The sequence below is a fragment of the Ceratotherium simum genome, chromosome 25 (assembly GCF_057802395.1).
Source record: "Ceratotherium simum simum isolate JZ-2026a chromosome 25, ASM5780239v1, whole genome shotgun sequence".
NCBI classification, from domain to species: Eukaryota; Metazoa; Chordata; class Mammalia; order Perissodactyla; family Rhinocerotidae; genus Ceratotherium; species Ceratotherium simum.
In genome coordinates, this window is record NC_141924.1 from 14328442 (window position 1) to 14348661 (window position 20220).

Sequence of the window (20220 nt, forward strand, 5' to 3'; positions counted from 1 at the left end):
AATGGATGACAAGGAGGCCACAACCCAACGGAGGAGTAGACGAGACTCAAGTTTAGATAACGAGCTCAGCAAGGCCAAGGGGCACGTCTGCTTCGTCACTGCTGGGTCCCCAGTGCCTCGTCAGTGCCTGGAACCCAGGAGTGCCCACATCAATAGCACGCACATGAATAAGCTGAGCCCCAATTCTTCAGACGTTTACGAGGGAGATGGGGACTTCCTTCTCTAAAGACAGTGCAGTGACTTTCAGCCCCGACATTCACGAAGCCCCCAGGCCTTTTTGGAGGCCCCATGAGGTTTCTGCCTCTTGTCTTTTCTCTTGGCGGCCCTGCATCTGCTCACCACTCTCACCCCCATTCCTCTGCGTCCAGACGCAGGTGCGAGTTTCCCCTCCCAGCTCCTCGCCCACAGAGCACTGCTGGGGACAGCGGGAGGTGCCCGGCAGCCACTGCCCTCTCCTGATTGGCCTTGACTGTGTGATGCAGAAGCCCACAGCCTCCCCTGGGCTCTGAGCTGCCTGCTTCCAGCCTGCCTCTCTACACATGGAGCACGACGTGGCTGAGAGGAAGCCTAGCAGGCCAGCTGGATTATCCCAGTGAAAAACGGAGAGAGAAACGAGAGCCTGCTCCAACTGTTGGTCCTGATTTTCCAGAATAGAGGCCTCGTCTGGCAGCACTTCCTGCTGGCCGTGGTCGCCACACCCCTTGACCCTTCCCTGGTTTTTCCTGAGGAGGAGAGTGACCCCATGCCCTCTCTGCTCCCCTCAGGGACTTGGGCTTATTATAGATGATTGAAAAGAACCTTGTCTTTGAAGACAAAGCCCTAGAGAGGTAAAGCGACTTGCCCAAGGTCACACAGCTGGTCAGTGATGGGGCTTCAGAGGTCAGGAGCCAGGACTGTGACACCTCCCCCACACCACGGATGTCCTTGGCAGGCTCCTTGGCACCGAGCAGGACATGGTGACCTGCGCCCCAGAAATGCTCAGCAAAGGCTGCCCCTGATTAGCCTCTCAGTTCCTCTTCACTTTCACTGCCCTCCCCATGATCCCTGACCCTCCCTGCTGGTTTTCAGTCTCAAGGAAATGAAAGTCTGTTCTTGTTCATTGAGAAAGCTAGGAGTCCCTAATGCCCATCCTAGCCCACAGAGTGCAGAATGGTGCTTGGGGCCGCCTCCTAATTCTCAGAGTTGCCGGCTGGCCTTGTCCTAGGAAGATCCGGTTGGCTGGGCTGCTGCCGAGAGCGGCTGTGTGGGCTGGCAGCGCCCAGAGGCCTGCTGCACACCTGCTGTGACTCTGAACTTTACATCTCTGGGCCTCTCATCCATCTGATGAGAGGGTTGGACTGATCTTGGTTCCAAAATGTTTAAAATGCTGTATTCCTGCTTTGGGTGGGGCTCAGATGACCTCTGCAGCCCCTCCTGGCACTGAGGGCCACAAGTGGGGTCTGCCTTTGCGGCTACAGAAGTGGTGGGCCTGGGGGGCTCTCTGGCAGGAGGCAGGGTGCGGAGTCAACGGTGCACTGTAGTTGGCTGTCCCCACTGCGCCCCCAACCTCTCCTCGAGGTCCTCACCCTTCCTCGGTCTCGTTGATGATGTCGCAGATCTCCATGTTGAGGGCCCAGTCCTCACTCTGCAGGGAGCCATCTGTAGCTTTCTCTGAGAAGAAGAGACCACAAGTCACAAAGGTGTGTGGGGGTCCCAGAGGGACAAACTCAAATAGTGGGGTGGGGGTGTGTGGTGAGCAGGGGCAGGGCGGGAAGAGATGGAGAAGAGGAAGGACGATGGATGCTTTCTGGGCACCCGAGATGGGCCAGGCAGTGTGTACACTGTGTTACCTACATTGTCCCACTTTGTCACTTAATTCTTAGAGTAGCCATGTGAGGAGGGAGTACTACTGTCCTTTGCTGAGGAAGCCATGGCTCAGAGTACCAAATGGGTCAGTGGGGACGGGAAGCCAGCAGGCCTGGCCCCAGAGTGATTGTTTCTGACATGACAACATAAAGACGGTGTTTTGTTTTATTTTTGTAAGTAAAACGTTCCTTCTTGACTTTCTATTATCTTTTGGCTTGGTAATCATTCACGTGGTTCAAAATGCAAAAAAGTTCCAAGGTGGTACGCGATGGAGAGTAAATCCATCTGCCTCCCCTGCCCCCAGCCCCCACTTCCTAGAGGCCCCCACTGTAACCAGTCTCCTCTCAGGTCTCCCAGAGACATTCTCTCCCTATGCAGGAAACGGCATGGTGCAGTTTAATCCAGACTCTGCCACCAACAGGTGGCCTGGCCATCGACTTCCCCTCTGAGCCAGTTTCTGTCTGCGGGTAGGTGGACACCGAGCTACCCTGCAGAACTGCCCCGAGGAGTGGTGATGACACAAACAAGGCGTCCACACAGCACTTGGCCCTAAACAGGTGCTCAGTGAGTGGTGGTGGTTCTTTTTTTTTAAAGTGGGGAGAAGGGCACATAACATAAAATTAACCATTTTCAAGTGTACAATTCAGTAGCAACTAGTACATTCGCAATGCTGTGCAACCATCTTCTCAATCTAGTTCCACCACATTTTCAGGGACAGCTGAGGCTCAGGAAGGCTGAGTGACCCCTCACTCGTCGCACAGCTACTGAAGTGTCAGGCCTGCTGCAGGCACTGGGGATGCAACGGTGGACCAGATGGACATGGTCCCTGCCCTACAGCACCGAAAGAGGCTGAGGCATGCTCTGAGCCCAGGCCTGTCAGGACAGAGGGGGCAGTCTCCGCATGACTGGGTAGGGCCCTCTTCTAGCCAGGCAGGCAGGCCCATCCTGTAGGACAATGCCTGGGCTGGGCTGGCACAGTCAGCTGCAAAAACTGTGGCTTCTGTGACCTTGGTTTTGAAACTGGCCTGGCTTCAGTTCTGCCCTGGGTCCAACCTTGGGTTCTGCGGTCAGAGAGATACCAGGGTGGCCCAGGAGGCCCAAGGCCTCCAGGTAGGGACCCAGCAGCAGGGCAGGTTGCTTTGATCCCTAGATTATGGCTGGGAGTGGGGATGAGGAAGGGCTCCCCTTTTTTTTAAAAAAAAATTTTTTTTTTTTAATTTATTTTTTTCCCCCAAAGCCCCAGTAGATAGTTGTATGTCACAGCTGCACATCCTTCTAGTTGCTGTATGTGGGACGCAGCCTCAGCATGGCCAGAGAAGCGGTGCGTCGGTGCGCGCCCAGGATCTGAACCCGGGCCGCCAGCAGCGGAGCGCGTGAACTCAACTGCTAAGCCACGGGGCCGGCCCAGGGCTCCCCTTATAAGGGCTGAAAGGTGGACTTGTTTATCCTACAATCACATCCTGAGTGTGGCTTCTTTGTGCTACACTCCCCATTCTTGGGGACTCACACACTTACTGAGCCACATGGGAAAAACCAAAGAGAGGTGGACGGGCGCCCCTCTGAGCAGAGGGGACCAGGCCCTACTTTGGAGGGTTTTGGGGGGGCAGCGGCTAATCAAACATGCAGAGCCTGCTCCTCCTCCAAAAACCACATCTCGGTGACTCCAGTCACATGGGCCAGAGGATTAGTCACCCTGACTCCAGGCCTACATCTAATGGCCACAAAGTCCTGCCAGTTCCAGCTCCTGACTCTCTCCACCCTACCTATTCCCTTCCACCTTGCTCTCTGCCACGGCCCCAGCCAGGCCCCCACCCTCTCCCTCGCCGACCACCGCCTCAGCTCCTCCTGCCTCGCGCCATTCTCCGGGCTGCCCCAGAATGAACTTTCTGAATCTTGAAAGTGACTGTCCCTCCCGTGCCCCAAATCCTTTCAAGGCTCCCTGGTGCTCAGCCTGGCCTGCATGCCCTTCCACAATTGTATTTTAACTTCTCAAGTTATATACTACGTAATACCCAGCACTGTTAGCTGTTTCTATAAAGAATGTGAGTTAATCCTCACAGCCCTCAGGTGTACATCATTGCCCTCACCTGACTAATGAGGAGACTGAGGCACAGGAAGGGCACACAGTGGCAAGGGAGGAGTGGCCATTGATGCCACTGCCCCGTCTTTCATCAGGGGTCAGGCAGCTCTGCTTTCCCAGAAGGGTCCTCTGGACCACAAGGGCCATCTGCCCCTCCTCCCGGACCCCTGGCTCCACTGGCAGGTCTCTGGGCAGCTCCTCAATCGGATTCCCTTGTGACCCCCCAGCGACCCCTGATAATGATGGGCACCTCTCTTCTTCTAGGGGAGAGAAGGGATTAAGGTCATTTTGGAAAGGCAAGTGGGCTGTTAAGGGGGTGGCTAGGATATTTTTAAGTCCGAGGAATACCATCCCAGCGAACCGGTGGGTACAGAAGGACCTGGAGCATGCGTCTAATGTCGACCTGAGCACAGCTGGCAAGTTCTTTAGTCCTGAGAGCCAGCAGTGGGCAGAGCCACACAGAGGATGGAGTTTTTTTGGGGAGTGAGGAAACGGGGGGTTTCAGTCAGCCTGAACAGGAATGGGGAGAGGAAGAGGAAGAAGAGGCAGCAGAGAGACAAGACCCAGCTGAGCAATTTCAGCAGAAGAAAGGTGTGCCCAGACCCAGACGGGCCCAGCCCATCCACCACCTGCCAACTCCCCGCAGGTCTGGGAGTAGACTGCAGGACTGGGGAGAATTGTAAGACTTCTCTAATAAAGATTTCCACGGGGTGGGCGTGCTCCATTAAAGGCAGAAATTTAAACCCACAGGAATCTGGGGATATTGGTTTTGTTTTTGTTTTTAACCACAATAGTAACTCAGCTTGCTATTTTAAGAAGAGGGAATAAAAACCAGTGACAATGGTTACCAGTTCCAAGAGAATGACAGCTGACTTCCCGATCTCTGGGCTGTTGGCAGTAGCCTTCAAAACCCCTGGGCAGAGCTCTGCTCTGGTTCCCAGCTCCTGAGGAGGCCAGGCCTGGCAGACCCCCATCTGTTGTTAGCCTGCCTTGCTGTTGCCTAGGGCTGGCAGGCCAGTGGATCTGGATCACTGAGTGCCTGTCTGTCTGCTCAGTAGTCTGTCCTTTCTGTGTTGGACCTGGTGCAGACGCCACCTCCCCAGAGGGCTCCCAAGAGTCTGCCCACATGGCGGCAGGCAGTCAGGCTGGGCAGCGGCACAGCTTTGCAGTGGGATAAATCTGACCCCACCTCTTAACTCGGAGACCACGGGCAAGGATCCAAGTCCTCTGGGTCTCCGTTTCCTCATCTGTAAAACCGAGATAAGACTCCTGCCTCACAGGGCGACGAGACTTTTCAGCCAGACAATGCATGTACCACATCAGGTAAAGAGCAGCAATGAGTAACTGCTGAGTACCATGACTGTGACGGGCCCAGAGCAGGAAAGAGTGGCCAGCAAAGATGCTCCAGCTCCAGACCTGGTCCTGTCTGTTCAGCCCCAATAGCTGGCAAGCCCGCCCTCTCGGCCATAGGGGAAGCCCTGCTCCCGCTGTCACTCTGGAGGAGGCCATTTCTGTGAGTGCTCAGTGGAACCCTGGTCAGCATCACGGATGCGAGCCACAGTGACCACCTCCTGCCCAAGTCAGCCAGGAGGCGAGCAGCCTGGAGCCTTCTCCCCACCGCCCTGCACCTTCAAACAGCTGCCAAGTCCTGTGCATCCCAGCTGCTCGACAAATCTCCGAGTTGCCCCACACTCCATCATCACTGTGACAGCTCTGGTTTAGGCCCTGTCACCTCCCCCAGGCCTGGGCTATCACCTCCACCCTCTTCTCTTCAAACATAAATCCAACCAGTACTTTTCTCTATCTAAAAATTGTCCATGACTCCCCATGGCCTGAGGGTCAAAAATCTGACCTCTTCAGGAGCTGAGAGGGACATTCAGGACGGACCTCAGTCACGATCGGCTGTGTCCTAGTCCCTTCACAGGTCCTGTTCTTTCTCGCTTCTGCCTGGAATGCCTTTCTTCTATTCAGTCAGGCTGATGACGACGACAACGACAACTCCACCACCACCACACTCACCGGGCACTCAGCATGGGACTCGGCACTCCACACCAACTCAGTTACCTCTCACCACAGCCGTTAAGACAGAGGATGAATAAACTGAGGGGCACGGAAAGGTCAGTGACTTGCCCAGGGTCACACAGCTTGTAAGTTGCAGAGCAGAGATTCGAACCCAAAGAGGCCTGGTTCCCAAATCCACTCTCTTAACCACTACGCTATGAGCCTCCCAAACACACTCCACACTTGTCGTCCAGGCCCTGGGGAGACATTGGTGAGCAAAACCGACCAGGTCCCGCCCTCAGGACATTTACAGTCCAGTGGGAGGCTCCAGTGACATTACAAAAGGCAGAAATGCCCTGACGGAAAAGGCCAGGCGCCAAGACAGCACAGGGCTGTGAGGTCTGGAGGTAGAGGAAGAAAGGAGCGGGCTAGGCTGGCTCCTCTTTAGGGCCCCCCCAACGTCAGCCCTCAGCGCTGCCTTCAACTGGGCAAACTGCCACTCCTCATCCAGCACTGGGACAGCAACACCACGAACAACAGTGACAATCTAACTGGCGTGCGCTGTCAGACTGCACACGGTGCTCAGCGTACCTCCTCTCGGGTCACCTCCCCACAGCCCCCACCACGTGGAGTGGTAGCTGATGCCCACGCCCGGACGTGGAGGAGTGGGGATGCACAGCCGGGCCTGTGCAGCTCTAAGCCCGTGTGCTCTCACTCTGCTCCACCTGTCCAGGGTGGACTCTGAGCTCCTGGGATATCTCTATCTCACCGGGGCCTACCCTCCGGTGGGACAGAGAGCAGAGGTTCACTCAGCGTTTGTGGAAGGACTGACTGAGCCTCCGGACTGCCTTGCTGCTCCAGTTCAAGGCTGAGTACCTGTCCCCTCCCCCCCCAGATAATATTCACTGTTTCCCTGACCCTAAGCTCCCCTTTTCCACTCTTGAACTCCTCTGATATTGGGGTGTTTCTTACAAATGACCTGTCAGAGCTCAGTTAGCAGTTTTTTCTTTTTACACTCCATGGTGTCTTAGATTCAAGGAAATTCGGCTTGCAAATAGTAAGGAATTGCCTTAAAGGCCAATGCCAACCATAGCAGACCTAGTCCCACCCTAGACTATGATCAAGTCTAGGGCAGGGCTCCCCTACCCAGGGAATAGGGGTACAAGAGGAATCAGTTGACCATGACAAAGAAAACAGTGACATGAAGCATCAACTCTGGGCGGCTCCCACAGGCCCCTTTTGAGAGCCTCCACCCCGGAAAGTACGCCCACGGTCATTTTCTTTTTAGACCACACTTACTGAATGCCACCTTTCCATCGTAAAAGTCACCCACTCATATCACTCAAAGGAACCACAGCGAACCATGGTCGAGATTTCCTTCTAGTATTTACTGTTTTCAAGCTTTAAAAAACACATCTGTATAATCTTTTTAAAGTGTATAATGGTATTGTAGTTAAGGCTGTTTTTTTTTTTTTTGCTGGGAAAGATTTGCCCTGAGCTAACATCTGTTGCCAATCTTCCTCTCTTTTTTTCCCCCCTCCTCAAAGCCCCAGTACATAGTTGTATATTCTAGTTGTAGGTCCTTCTAGTTCTTCTATGGGAGCTGCCGCCACAGCATGGCTACTGACAGATGAGTGGTGTGGTTCTGCGCCCACCAACCGAACCTAGGCTACCGAAGCGGAGTTGCCGAACTTTAACCACTAACCCATCAGGGCTGGCTCTGGTTTGTTTATTTTCAAGTAAGATTCCTATTCTGTACCTTTTAGAGAAACACTGAAATATTTATGAATGAAACAATATGAAGTTTGGGATTTGCTTTAAGTAATACTCACCCCTCTGTTCACCTCCCCTCTCCCCACCCCCCCCACCATCTGCCTCCATCCTCTGCCTAGTACCGTTTACCCCATGCACCCACCCTTCTAATTGCCTTCTGTGTGCCTTCTTCCCGCCCATCTCTATTGTTTGTCCAGCCCTGGGCCAGGTGCTGGCCAGGGAGAAGAAAGCCTTTTCTCCCCCTTCGCTTTCCTTTCTCTCTTCTGGGAGGCTGGCATGGGAGCACGGTGCTTGGAGCTTGAGCCAAGGAGGTGACAAGCTCAGGACAAAAAGCCAACATGCTAAGGACAGAGAAAGCAAGAGCCTGGGCGTTTAAAGACATTGTTGAGCTTCAAACCAACCTGGAAACCCCCGGCCCTCACGCTTCTTGCTAGGGAAGCAAAGCACGGGGTGGCGGGTTTGGCCTGCGTTGGCTGGGTCTCCTATCACCCGCAGGCAAGGGACCCCTGACCGATACTCCCTGTTGTGTCCCGAGTCCCACCGCGCTGCCTCCCCCCTGGGACTCTGCCCTATGGAACCGGAGCTACACTGGGCATCACTGGAGCGTGGTCAGTAGGATGTTGGGGAGACCCGGCCCAGGCGTTCTCCTCACTTCCTCTTCCCACCAGCCCAGGCCCCCCGGTCCTACTCCCTTAGGCTTCTGTGCTTGTGAGCAGGCCGTCCTCCTTCCAGGAATGTGCTCCTCCCCACCTCCCGACCTTAACTCATGCTCTAACCCAGCTCAAGGTCAGGTCTCTGTGTGGAGCCTGCCCTGACTCCCCAGAGGGCCTGCTCCTTCACTCATGGGGCCAACAACATTTTTGCGCGGACCACAATTATAAGCTCTATTATTAGTAGAGTTGTTAAAATAACTCTATAGAATTGATTTCTTGTTTCTCCCATTAGGCTGTGAGCTCAAGAGTGGAGATTATAGCTCATGAATCACCGAATTCTCTATACCAGACAGCACTGAGCGCAGGATAAACCTGCAGTACACGTTTGATGAATGACTGAATGAAGGATAAGGCCATATTCACCAGGACAATAAACCTTTATAACACTAATTTAAAAGAAATACTCCCACCCTTTGGCCCTCACTGATGCCTTAGTTTCTGTTGTGTAGAAATCCTAATCTTTCTCCCAATTGGCATCCGATGAATATTTTTAAAAAGTACCATGTCCCTCCTTAATCTGTCCTCCACTCTAACATCCTCAGTTCCTGTGGCCACGCCACTCTGGACACTTCTCCAGAGCCTGCACCACTCTGATCGATCCCTTGGGACACAGGCCAGCGGTGCTGTCCTTCCGGAAGTGCAGGGTGGGAACTCACCTGCCCACACTGGGTGTGGTATTCATATGAATGCGCCCTGAGACTACATTAGATGTGTATTAACTCTACAGCACAGAGCTCCTACAGGCTTCGTCGTTCTGAAAGACACTCTTCACCGGCCCATGGCAATTAGCTCTTCTAGTCTCCCTGCAGCCAGAAGTGGCCCTGTGATCCAGGTCCGGCCCCTGAGGCAGAAGTGGAATTCTCCTGGGCGGCTCATGGGGAAGGTTTTGCTTTCCTGATAACAGAGGCAGGGGCAGCTGGTGCCTTCAGGGGTACTTCCTGCCGCGTGAGGACAAGCGTGAGGATGAAACCGATATGCTAAAGGTCGGGGGCGGGGCGTGGATATAGAAAGAAGCATTAGGAACACATTCATTCTAGATGGACCCAGACATTTTCACTCAAAAGGAAACCTGGCAGGTCCCTTTTAGTTCTAAGGGGAAGCAATGAGGGGGAAAAGTTAGGAGCACAGGGTCTGGACACAGACAAATCCCAGTTCAAGTCCTGACTTGAGCACTCACTAGCTGTGTGACCCTGAGTGAATTCCCTAACCTCTCTGTGCCGCAGGTCCTCCTCTGCAGAATGGGTATCACTAAAGCGCCCACCTTCCAGGGCTGCGTGAGGAAGAAATGAGAGAAAGCCTTCCAAGCCCTTTGTATCCTACCTAGCACACAGCAAGCACCACAACAAGCGTTATCAACCACAAAAATATCAACCAGAAAGTTACTGTTTGAAAATCTGAAGCACTCACACAAAATAGATTTTTAAATTGCATACGTGCAGAAGTAATTTTTTTTCAGCCGGCAAACTATCTTGAAGCCTAATTTCCAAATGAACAACTCTCTCCAGACCGAGCATGGAAAGTTCCATCAGTTTCCTAAATTGCTAAGCTGTCCTTCCTCAAAACCCTGGCTGCCTCTCCCCTGCCATTCTGTAACCACAGGCCACAAGAGGAACCCTAAAATACCTTACAGAAGGCACAACTTCTGCAACCCACAATTTCAAAGTTGAGGTAACTAACTATAGTATCTAACTGAAGAAAATTCCAGTTAGACGAAGAAAGGTTTGTAAAAACCATCCAGGTAAGAGGAAGTGACGCTGTGAAAGCAGACGCCTGAAGTGGCTGGCCCAGGTGGACAGGACATTCTTTTTTCCTCCCCCCACGTGTGAATATAAAAAAATGTTACTGACAACTCACACACTCTATCAAGAGAGATTTATTTGAAGGGATTGGCTCATGGGATGGTGGGGACTTGGCAAGTCCAAAACCCGCAGGGTAGGCCAGCAGGCTGGAGATCCAGAGCACAGACGCAGCTCAAGTCCAGAGGTCATCCGCAGGCAGGATTTCCGCCCCTGGGGAGGCCAGTCTTTCTTCTACTCAGGCCTTCAACTGACTGGACAAGGCCTACCCACTTTATGGAGGGTAATCTGCTCTACTCAAAGTCCACTGATTTAAATGTTAATCTCACCTAAAAAATACCTTACAGAAACATCTAGAATAATGTCTGACCAAATATCTGGGTACCATGGCCCAGCCAAGTTGACACATAAAGTTAACCCCCCCGGCGTTTATACTGCATCAGTGCAAACAAGTTCCAGTCGAACAGGGACACCTCTGTCTGTGCTTAAATTCTGCTGGTCTCAGCCTCACATGGTCTGGCTGGCTCCTCTCCCCTCCTGCTTCCCCCCTTTCTCCACCTCCCCCACCAGGAGTGAAGCCCAGGCCCTCCCCGGGTCTTGCACAGCAGCCTGGCTGTCCACGGCACTTTTCGGTGCTCCATGAACTGCTAAGTTTCCCATGTCTGGCATGGCATGGGGGTCACAGCTGAAAAGGGGTGGAGCTGGCACTTGAACCCAGGTCTTCTGATGCAGGGTCCAAGCCCTGTTCCTATTCAGACCACTTACATCCACGTGACCAAAACGTGCTACCCAGGAGCAAGGGAGGTGGGCTCATGGGCCAACTTAAAGACGTTTTTAGACCTGCATATTTCTTTAACGTAGAATAGAAAAACAACCATGAACTAGCTCATCAGTCATGATTTCAGGGATATAATTACACAGGATGAGGTCAAATTAAAAAAGGTGAGCCCATAAAAGGAAAACACTATGAAAATAAAACTAAAGGTGGCGCATGAAGGACGGAAGTCTGGGGACCGTAGCCTAGATCCGCCTCCTTGGTAAGGAGGTAAAGAGTTAACTTGTCCTGAGTCCCCCTGCTTCTCACAGGGTGATGGCCCCAAGCTACTTAGAAGACACTGAGGGTTTTTGTTTTTTTCCAAAACGAGAGGAGTGGAAATCCGGGACTTGACTCTTATTTCTTTGAGCTCAGTGAGGGAACAAAACCTATTCACCAGCTCCATCCGTGGGGTCAGACAAAGGCTTTAATTCCCAAGTGAGAATCAGCTCCCCCGCACAGCCTGAAACCTGACCTGTCTGTGAATGTGACTGCCACCCAGCCAGTGACTGCTCATTCCCAGTGACACCAAGACCAACACAGATGCTGCACTGGAGCCAGAGCCCTGGGTTGGCACCTTTGCTCTGCCACTAACTTAGACTACACCCCAGCAATGATGGCAACGCCTGTGAAAAAATCACAATAGCTAACAATTATGGATGCTTACTGCCTGGCAGGCACAATAAGGCAGACCTTTAAGGTCTTTATGACACGAAAACACAGCAATCCCAACTGATAGGTGCTATTATCGTCCTTATTTTACAGACAGGAAACTGAAGAACAGACGGGTTAAGTAACTTGCCCTGGGAAACAAAGCCAGTGAAGGCCGAACCAGGACTCAGACCATCTGGTCTGACTCAGGAGCTCATCCTGGACGCCTGCGGGTACCGCGCGGCCAGTTGACACAAAGCCCTTCCTGGACATCATTCCCTGTTATCCTGAGGACAGAGACCTGGGCTCTAACCTGGCTCCAGCACTTACAGAGCAGGGGACTGGCGCTCCAAGACGTGAGGGCTCCCCAGGCCATGCTGTGAGAAACGGTAGAGGTCCTGACTCAGTGGCCCCACGGCAGGAGTACCCTCAAGCATCTCTGATGTGGGTGTTCTGGGACTCACCTGGAAGAACACCGCCCTCCATCACTCTGCCTCTGGCCAGTAGCTCTGACCCAGAGGTCAGCAAACTATGAACCCACCTGCCCAACTCAGTCTGTTTTTGTTTATATGGCCCGAGAACTAAGAATGGTCTTCACATTTTTAAATGGTTGGGAAAAAACCCCCAAAGAATCATATTTCATGATGTGAAAATTACATGCAATTCAAATTTCAGTGTTCATAAAGTTTGATTGGAACACAGTCATGCCCATTCATGTCTGCTTTTGTGCTATAATGGCAGAGCTGAGTAGCTGCAACAGAGACCATCAGGCCCACAAAACTGGAAATATTTACTTTCTGGCCCTTTACAGTAGAAAACGTTGGCAGAGCCCGGTCTAGTCCACCCTGACAGCAGGAATCTTCTTTACAGCCTCCCTCCCCTCTGGCCTCTGCCTACACCTCCAGTGGCGGGGAGCTCAGTACCAAACAAGGCAGCCCGGTCCATCTTTGAAAGGTGCTAGGGACAGCTATTTATGCTGGCACTGAGCTCCTTCTCCTGTAACATCACAGTCTGCCCTTGAGCCTCGTGGAATCAGTTCTATTATTCCTCCACAACGGCCATCAGTCTCCTTCTTCCCTCTAGTATCAACCCTTCCCTGTCCTCATCTGTCCCCTCAGTTGTTCCTCATCAATCCTCTGGGAAATAGAGGGAGAACGGAAGCACTTCTACGTTACAGATAAGGGGATGGGCGATGGAGGGAGTGTGACACAGGCAGGAGCAGAACCGGAGCTGGACCCAGGTCTCCTGCCTCCCAGCCCACTGCCTGCTCAACAACATCGCTTGAGTGTCCAAGTCTGGCTTCCAGCTCATCACACCCAAAATGGCACCCAGAGGGCCCAGGGTGTTCTCCCTTACGAGCACCTGTGGTCTCTCATCTCCTATCCCTTCCTGTGCCTCCCCTGCCCTTTATGGGTCCAAGGAGAGCTCTCTCCATCCACTTTCCCCTTTTCCCGTCTACCCCAGAGCTCAGCTGTAGGCTCTGCACTCTTCTCCCCTTAGATCCAACTACTAGGGGCTGGTCCCCAGGGACTGCCCATATTTACAGTGTCTGCTGGTTGCAGCTTGCTTTAAGAAGTCAGCTGGGTCTCTGGCTCAAAGTGCCCAAGCTGACAGCCAGAAATTCAAAATGGGATTCTTGGGGTGCCTTCTGACATCTGTCTACAAAATGTAGCCAGGAAGTTCTGTCCTTGGAGGATACTGGAAAGGGTTTTGAAGTCCTTGGAAGAAGAGGGCTGTGTCAACACCACCTAATTCTAATGATCTGGGATCCTTTCTGCCACAGGCAGCTGCCCTTGGGAAGCTCTCCTACTAAAAGATAAGGGTGAGTGATCTGGAAATGCACACAGACCCACGTGTGCGTCATAACCAGAAAAGCTAGTCTCTGGGTAGAACAGCAACTGTGGACCTCGGAGCGTTGGACTAATGTAAACTCCAAGTAAGAACTGATCAGCCAGAGGCAATGTGTTGAGGGTGCAGGAGGGGACCTGGGCTCCGAGCCAGAGAAACCTGGGTCTGGGTTCTGACCCTGATTAGCTGGGAAACCTTGGGAAGTGATACCTTCCCTCAGACTTACTTTTGGTAAAATGAGAAAAAATAGCAAAACCTTGTGGGGTCACTGTGAAGATTAATACCTAGCATACTAGCACGGTGCCTAGCACATGGTATTTGCCCACAAAATGTTACTTTCCTTTTCTCCTTTCTACCCTATTATGCGCCAGGGGCCATGCTAGGTGCCAAGGGTCCTGATAAATAAGGCACATTCCCTGCTCTCAAGGAGACACACATGCACAACTACGAACAGAATGGGACAGTGCTCCACGCGTGTGAGGCCGGTGGAAATAATAAAAAAGACGATGATGACAGCAAAGCGGATGTTTCCCGCACACTCGAGGCGTGCCAGGCACTCTCCAGGGAGCGTCTCACTTCATTCTCACAACCACCCTCACAGGCGGATGCTGTCACAACCACATTCCACCCAGGAGGAAGTGGAGGCTCCGAGCCCAAAGGCAGACAGTGAGCAAGCCTGAGGAGCTGGCTGAAGAGAGAACACAGAAGCAATGGCTGGACTGGAAGGGGTCAGGGAAGGGGTCAGGGTACCCCTCAGGGAGGAGGTGGAGGAGGTGACGATGCCTGCGACTTTGAAGGAAGCACACAGGACAGCATTCCAGGCAGAGGGTGCAGCAAGCACAAAGGGGTGTGTGTGTGTCCAAGCGTGTGCGCACTTGTGAGTCAAGTGACACCCCTGATGAGCACCAGTAGAACCCACTGTGCTCAGGGATGCCAATTCTACAGGGCTCTCCTCTCAACAAGGGGATGGAGGGGGCAGGCTTGAGAAGAGATTATGTTACTCCTGCAGCTGACAGAAATACAAGTGGCTAACAGTGGGTCATCAGTCATCACAGCCAATCAGCAGTACTTCCGCCTCTTTATCCACAAGAAAAACACAGACTACTGAGGGCATTAACTCAGATGGCAGCTAGTCTTCATTTAATTCTACTTTTAGAGCCTCTTCAGCTTTGGCTCAAGTTTCACTGGTTCTGGGGAGTTCATCTCAGCTTCACTATCAATTCACTGGGGTCTGGGGTGAGTCAGTCTCCACCTTCCCCTCCCTGGGCCTCAGTTTCCTCCTGTGTAAAATGAAGGGAGTGGACCAGAACAGAGGTTTGCAATATGTGGTTTCCAATCCAGGGGCTTTTTTTTTTTTTTTTTTAAAGATTTTATTTATTTATTTTTTTCCCCAAAGCCCCAGTAGATAGTTGTTATGTCGTAGCTGCACATCCTTCTAGTTGCTGTATGTGGGACGCGGCCTCAGCATGGCTGGAGAAGCGGTGCGCACCCGGGATCTGAACCCGGGCCGCCAGCAGCGGAGCGCACGCACTCAACCGCTAAGCCACAGGGCCGGCCCTCCAATCCAGTGGCTTTAGCATCACCTGGGAATTTGCTAGAAATGCAAATTCTAGGGCCCACCCCAGACGTAGAGGGTCAGAAACTCTAGGGGTGGGGGCCAGCCACCTGTGCTTTAACAAGTCTTCCAGGGGACACTTGAGAGCCCCGGGTTCGAAGGTCCCCAGGGGAAGGACCCTTCCGGCAGTAAAAGGCGGTTTGGGCTCTGAGGTGCTATGATTTAGTAGTATTCTCTCTCGACAGAGTACCTCTTGCCCAAGACTGGAAACCCTTCAGGGTAGAAGAGAAGCTGTTTTCTCTGATCAGCTAAAGCCCAGAGTCCACGTGAGCTTTTCTAGAAATCCTCAGGAATATGTGGCTGACTTTTTTTTTTTTTAATTTTATTTATTTATTTTTTTCCCCCAAAGCCCCAGTAGATAGTTGTATGTCATAGTTGCACATCCTTCCAGTTGCTGCATGTGGGACGCGGCCTCAGCATGGCCGGAGAAGCGGTGCGTCGGTGCGCGCCCGGGATCCGAACCCGGGCCGCCAGTAGTGGAGCGTGCGCACCTAACCGCTAAGCCATGGGGCCAGCCCTGTGGCTGACTTTGAAGGCCAGATTTTTTTTTTTATTTTTAAGTAGGAAGTCTCAAACTTGGCATGTGATGAAAGCAGTGCTATCTGCAGCTGGAGGAATAAAGACAAGAGGAGAGCTGCTTTCTGTTTTCAGCTCCAAAACAATGACTCACTGGTGTGTGTATAGTGTCTTGTGGGGGAGGTCCGGGAGGTGTGTGTGTGTGTAGCGTCTTGTGGGGGAGGTCCCGGAACGGTGGTCCTGAGAGGGCAGCTTCCGCTCTCTGGTCCAGGAGCTTCCTGGTGTGTAAATCCTTGACTGCCACCCCCTTCTTGGAGAGAGGTGATTACAAAACCTCAGAAGAGCCACAAACAGTCATGTTGGACATTACACCACAGAGCTGGGTCCGCAGACTTGAGCAAGGTTTGGCTTCCGAGACGGTAAGAATGGAAAAAATATTTTGTCTAAAAGATACAATTTTCCCAGTCTGGACTTAAGGCTAAAAACCATCAAAAAGATGAAGAGAGAATTTCACAGTACTGCCAGTGGTTTCCTCATGGGAGAAGGAGGCACACCCAGACCGTCCCTGGAGAAGTGTTAGCTGTTTGGGCCAGGGCCTGTGTGTCCTCCCCGTGTTGGTGGGCAGGAATGAGCACCCATGAGACCTACCGCCCAGCCATTTCCAGGGATTTCCGACCCTCGCTTGGTGGTATATCAGGAACAACGATAATAAATACTATGACTTTCTTTTATATAGCACTGGCCATGTGCCAGTCACTGTTCTAAGTACTTTACATTTATTAACGAGTTTAATCTTCACAACAACCCCACGGAGGTAGGGACCATTATTATCCCCTAACTACGGATGAGGAAGCCTGAGCTCTACAGTGAGGCAACATCACAAGACTTGTAGGTCTCCCGTCAACAGGGGGCAAGAGAGTCAGGAGACCTGGGCTCCCAGTAAGCCTGTGTCTCCAGCCAGAGCCCCTGGCTGATCATCTACTGGGAAATGAGGGAGGCCGAAGCAGGTGGCTTCTAAGATCACCTCCAGCCCAGAGAGTCTGCGACGCTAGGCGGTGGGTCTCATGCCAGCAGGTGAGGACTGCCAGGGCAAGCACGTCCTGAGACCCTGGTCGAGCGGGCTCCCCAGCGTCTAGCCCGGGCCCGGGGCAGGCAGGGCTGACCGGCCCCTCCCCGCAGGTCGCCGCCCAGACGCCAAGCCCTGGACTCCTGGTCCTGGGAGAATGGACGTTCAGCCCTTCTCAGGTATCCGTGTGCGGAGAGCCTGGCGAGCAGGAAGGAGACGGCAAGAGCCCAGGCGGCGCGACCCGCACTGGAGGCGCGACGCGGAGAACAGTCGAGGGGCTCAAGAACTGCAAAACCGCGCAGACCCTTCAACCCCCCAAACTTTCTCCGTGGAGTCGGGACCACAGTAGCCGCACATTGGCTGAGCCGCGGCCTCCCGAACCCGCCCTCTCTCTTTAGCTATTGGCTGACGTAAGCATCTATCACAAGTCGAGGCTTCCTAATGGACCAGGGAGTTTGTCAATCAAGGTGGGAGACTGGGCGGGGCCGGTTCAGGAGAGACACGCCGGCCTCGTTCCCCTCCCCGCCTCCCTCCGGTGTGTGACCGGGGACCCGGAGGCGCCCCGGGGGGTCGGGGCCGGAAGCAGAGCCCTGCGGCGGGGCTGGGCGGGGCTCCGGAGACTCACCGATGCGCTGTCCCACCGGAGAGCTGAATGGGTTCCCCAGGAGAAACTCCATCGCCTCTGCTGCGCTGCGGCTGCCACCAACCCGGGGAATCAGCTGACAGCAACCGCCGGCGCTGCCGACCCGTCACGTGACGCGCCGGACGGTCCGCGAGGAGGCGCCCGTGGGGGCGGGGCAGAGGGAGTGTGGAGCGCGGCCTCAGGCCCCGCCCCTGACGTGAAGGGTTGGGCGTCCCGAGGGGGAGGGCGATGACGTCACTGCGGCTTACTCGGCGTCGGCGGACGTCACGCACGACGTGGGGCGGTGGCGGACTTGGGGGCGTGGACCTCTCTAAGCCACGCCCTCGACGTTTATTTAAGGTTTAGGGGCGTGCCGTAAGCATCTTACGCATCTGGAAAACTGGGTGTGGGAGCAGGGAAGTGACTTGGGCAAGGTTACGCTTAGACTACAGCTCTCACTCGGCCCTTAGCCCTTCCGACCACACTGTGACTACACACCCGCCGCGGGGGTTGACAGCCTCTCTGGCCTGTTGTCGCCCTGTCCTGATGGGACTTTCCCTATCTGATGTCGAGGTCTCCCTGATGCAACATGTGCCCTGCTTGCTGCCCAGATTCGCTTACCTCAAATCGGAGGCCAGGGCCAGGGGTTTGCGATCTCTTGCCACTGAGAGCCAACTCCATGAATTACAGCTAGGGATGGGCTACCGCCCAGGGTGGCAGAAAGCACGAGTGGGGCCTGGGACCCATCTCTGCTGTTAATTTACTGTGTGATTCAAACAGCGAGTTTCCATTTTCTCTGGATGCTGGAATTAGATCAGGGACTCTTAACCTTCCTCTTTTTAGGTAACAGTCTCCTTTGAGAATTTGAAGAAAGCCATGAGCCCTTCTGAAGAAAAAAGGCAGAGATATAATTTAACTTCAGGGAGGTTCTGGGTCCCTAAAGTACAGCAGTGGACTCCAAAAAGCTCAAAGGCCTTTCCCAGCTTTGTAATTCGAATATCTTCTTCCGCCTTTCTGACTGTGTACCATGTTTTGGATATGTCACCTGCACGTTAGATATCTGATCTATTGGTTATGTTTTTTCCTTCCAATGACATGCATTCCAAAAGATACAATAACCACTGCTTTGGTAGTTTGGGCTACTGCAGGGTGCTTTAGTATTTATTGATCATGATTCTTGTGATTTTTAAATTTGCAAGGCTGGTAAATTGACTCTGCACAAAATTAGGATGGAAAATCTAAATTAGAACTTAAATCACTTCTGTATGTTAACCTGTTCGAGCAGCCATAGGGGCTGACATCCTTACTGTACAATAGAAAAACTTTATGGAAGTCATGTACTCCTGAGCTCTGAAGTGTTTTTTTGTTTTTTTTGGTGAGGAAAGTTAGGCCTGAGCTAACATCTGTTGCTGATTCTCCTCTTTTTGCTGAGGAAGATTGGCCCTGAGCTAACATCCATGTCCATCTTCCTCTATTTTACATGTGGGATGCCTGCCACAGCATGGCTTGATAAGTGGTGCGTAGGTCTATGCCTAGGATCCTAACCCACTGCTGAAGCGGAGCTCGCGAACTTAACCACTACGCCACCAGGCTGGCCCCCTCTGAAGTGTTTTAATAATGCTCATGAGACCTTTTAATAAACGCCTTCCCTCTCTGGATGCTCTGTGAGGGCTGGGATACTGTGTTTTGCTCACCACTGTTGTCTAGCGCAGTGACTAACATGAAAATTTAAATAATTTACCTTTCAGTAATGGTATTTGGACTATAAAGGGGGATGTATATTTAAGATGAACTTCATGTCAGGTACCTTCCATGTTTTTCTTCATTTAAGCATATGGGTTGGTTGTATGGAGTATATTTAGCACGAATTTCTTTTGGATTCTTCCATTAACAATCTTTAACATCCCCACGTTGGGTGGTGATTTACCAGAAGTTCTTGCCTTCTTGGATCACTCTGGTTTAAAGTGATTATGGGCAGAAGATCTTGGCTTTACTGCCAAGAATAAAACAGACATAAATTTTATCCTTCATGGTAAAAAAGCAGGAACAACCCACATATCCCCAAACACAGAGTGCAGTCATATTAACTCCGTGCAAACAGAATATTATATAGCTATTAAATTAGCAAAGGAAGTGTGTGGATTTTGTCAACATGACAGGAATGTAAATGGCAAATATTAAGTGTAGTACAAAACTGATTAAAACTATGTTTTAAAAGTGTTTGCAAACAAGGAACTCATTTAGTAAAAAGTCTGTCTTAATTTTTCCTTTTAAGTGTTTTAGCAATATTAATATCAAATGCCTTCCTGAGGGTAAAAATGTTTAAGTTCCTTAAGATTGACATATTGCATAAATGCAATGTAATCTATTACATCCTTTAAGTACTTTTGGACAAAAATCAAGATACTTTGCCTCCAAAGTTTAAAGACAATAGTATGACAAGAAAAGTGAGGCCTGTATAGTGAAAGCCAGCTAGGACAAAAAAACAGTGGAACAATGAAAAGGTCTCAGATAGTTTCCCTACAATCACATTTGCTCAGGACTATAGATAACAGAGAAGGATTCTGATGAATTACACACACAATTTAAGTGTGAAAGTGGCTTGGGGTAGGAGAGGGCCTAGGCTTTGGGGTCAGCTGTACCAGTGTGCTTATCTGGCTTTGCCATTTACTAGCTGTCTAAACTTAGGAAAAGTGCTTCTCTACATCTGTCTCCTTATTTGTAAAGGGGGATAATACTCATAAGGCTTTTCGGAGGATTAAGTGAGATAAAATATGCACATCACTCTATAATAGTCATTCAGTAATATGGTGGTCTCTTCCTTGTTGCCTCTCCATAAGAAGTTATCCTTTTAATCAATCATAATGTCTCACTATTTAT

The 20220-nt window shown here is 51.9% G+C and overlaps 1 protein-coding gene across 2 annotated transcripts in view; it reads right to left on the reverse strand.

Annotated features, from left to right (window-relative positions):
• The window catches only part of TOM1 (target of myb1 membrane trafficking protein), a 40306-nt gene extending 22803 nt beyond the window's left edge, over window positions 1-17503 (reverse strand). Inside the window, exons 1-2 of one of the 2 annotated variants that reach the window (XM_014780710.2) lie at window positions 17344-17503; window positions 1566-1650 (exon numbers count right to left, since the gene is read on the reverse strand). In XM_014780710.2, the coding sequence (XP_014636196.2) occupies window positions 1566-1650; window positions 17344-17395 (137 nt within the window). In that variant the 5' untranslated portion in view covers window positions 17396-17503. The remainder of the gene's footprint in view (window positions 1-1565; window positions 1651-17343) is intronic. The other variant, XM_004418082.3, reaches the window with a different exon arrangement.
• Window positions 17504-20220: the final 2717 nt, after the last annotated feature.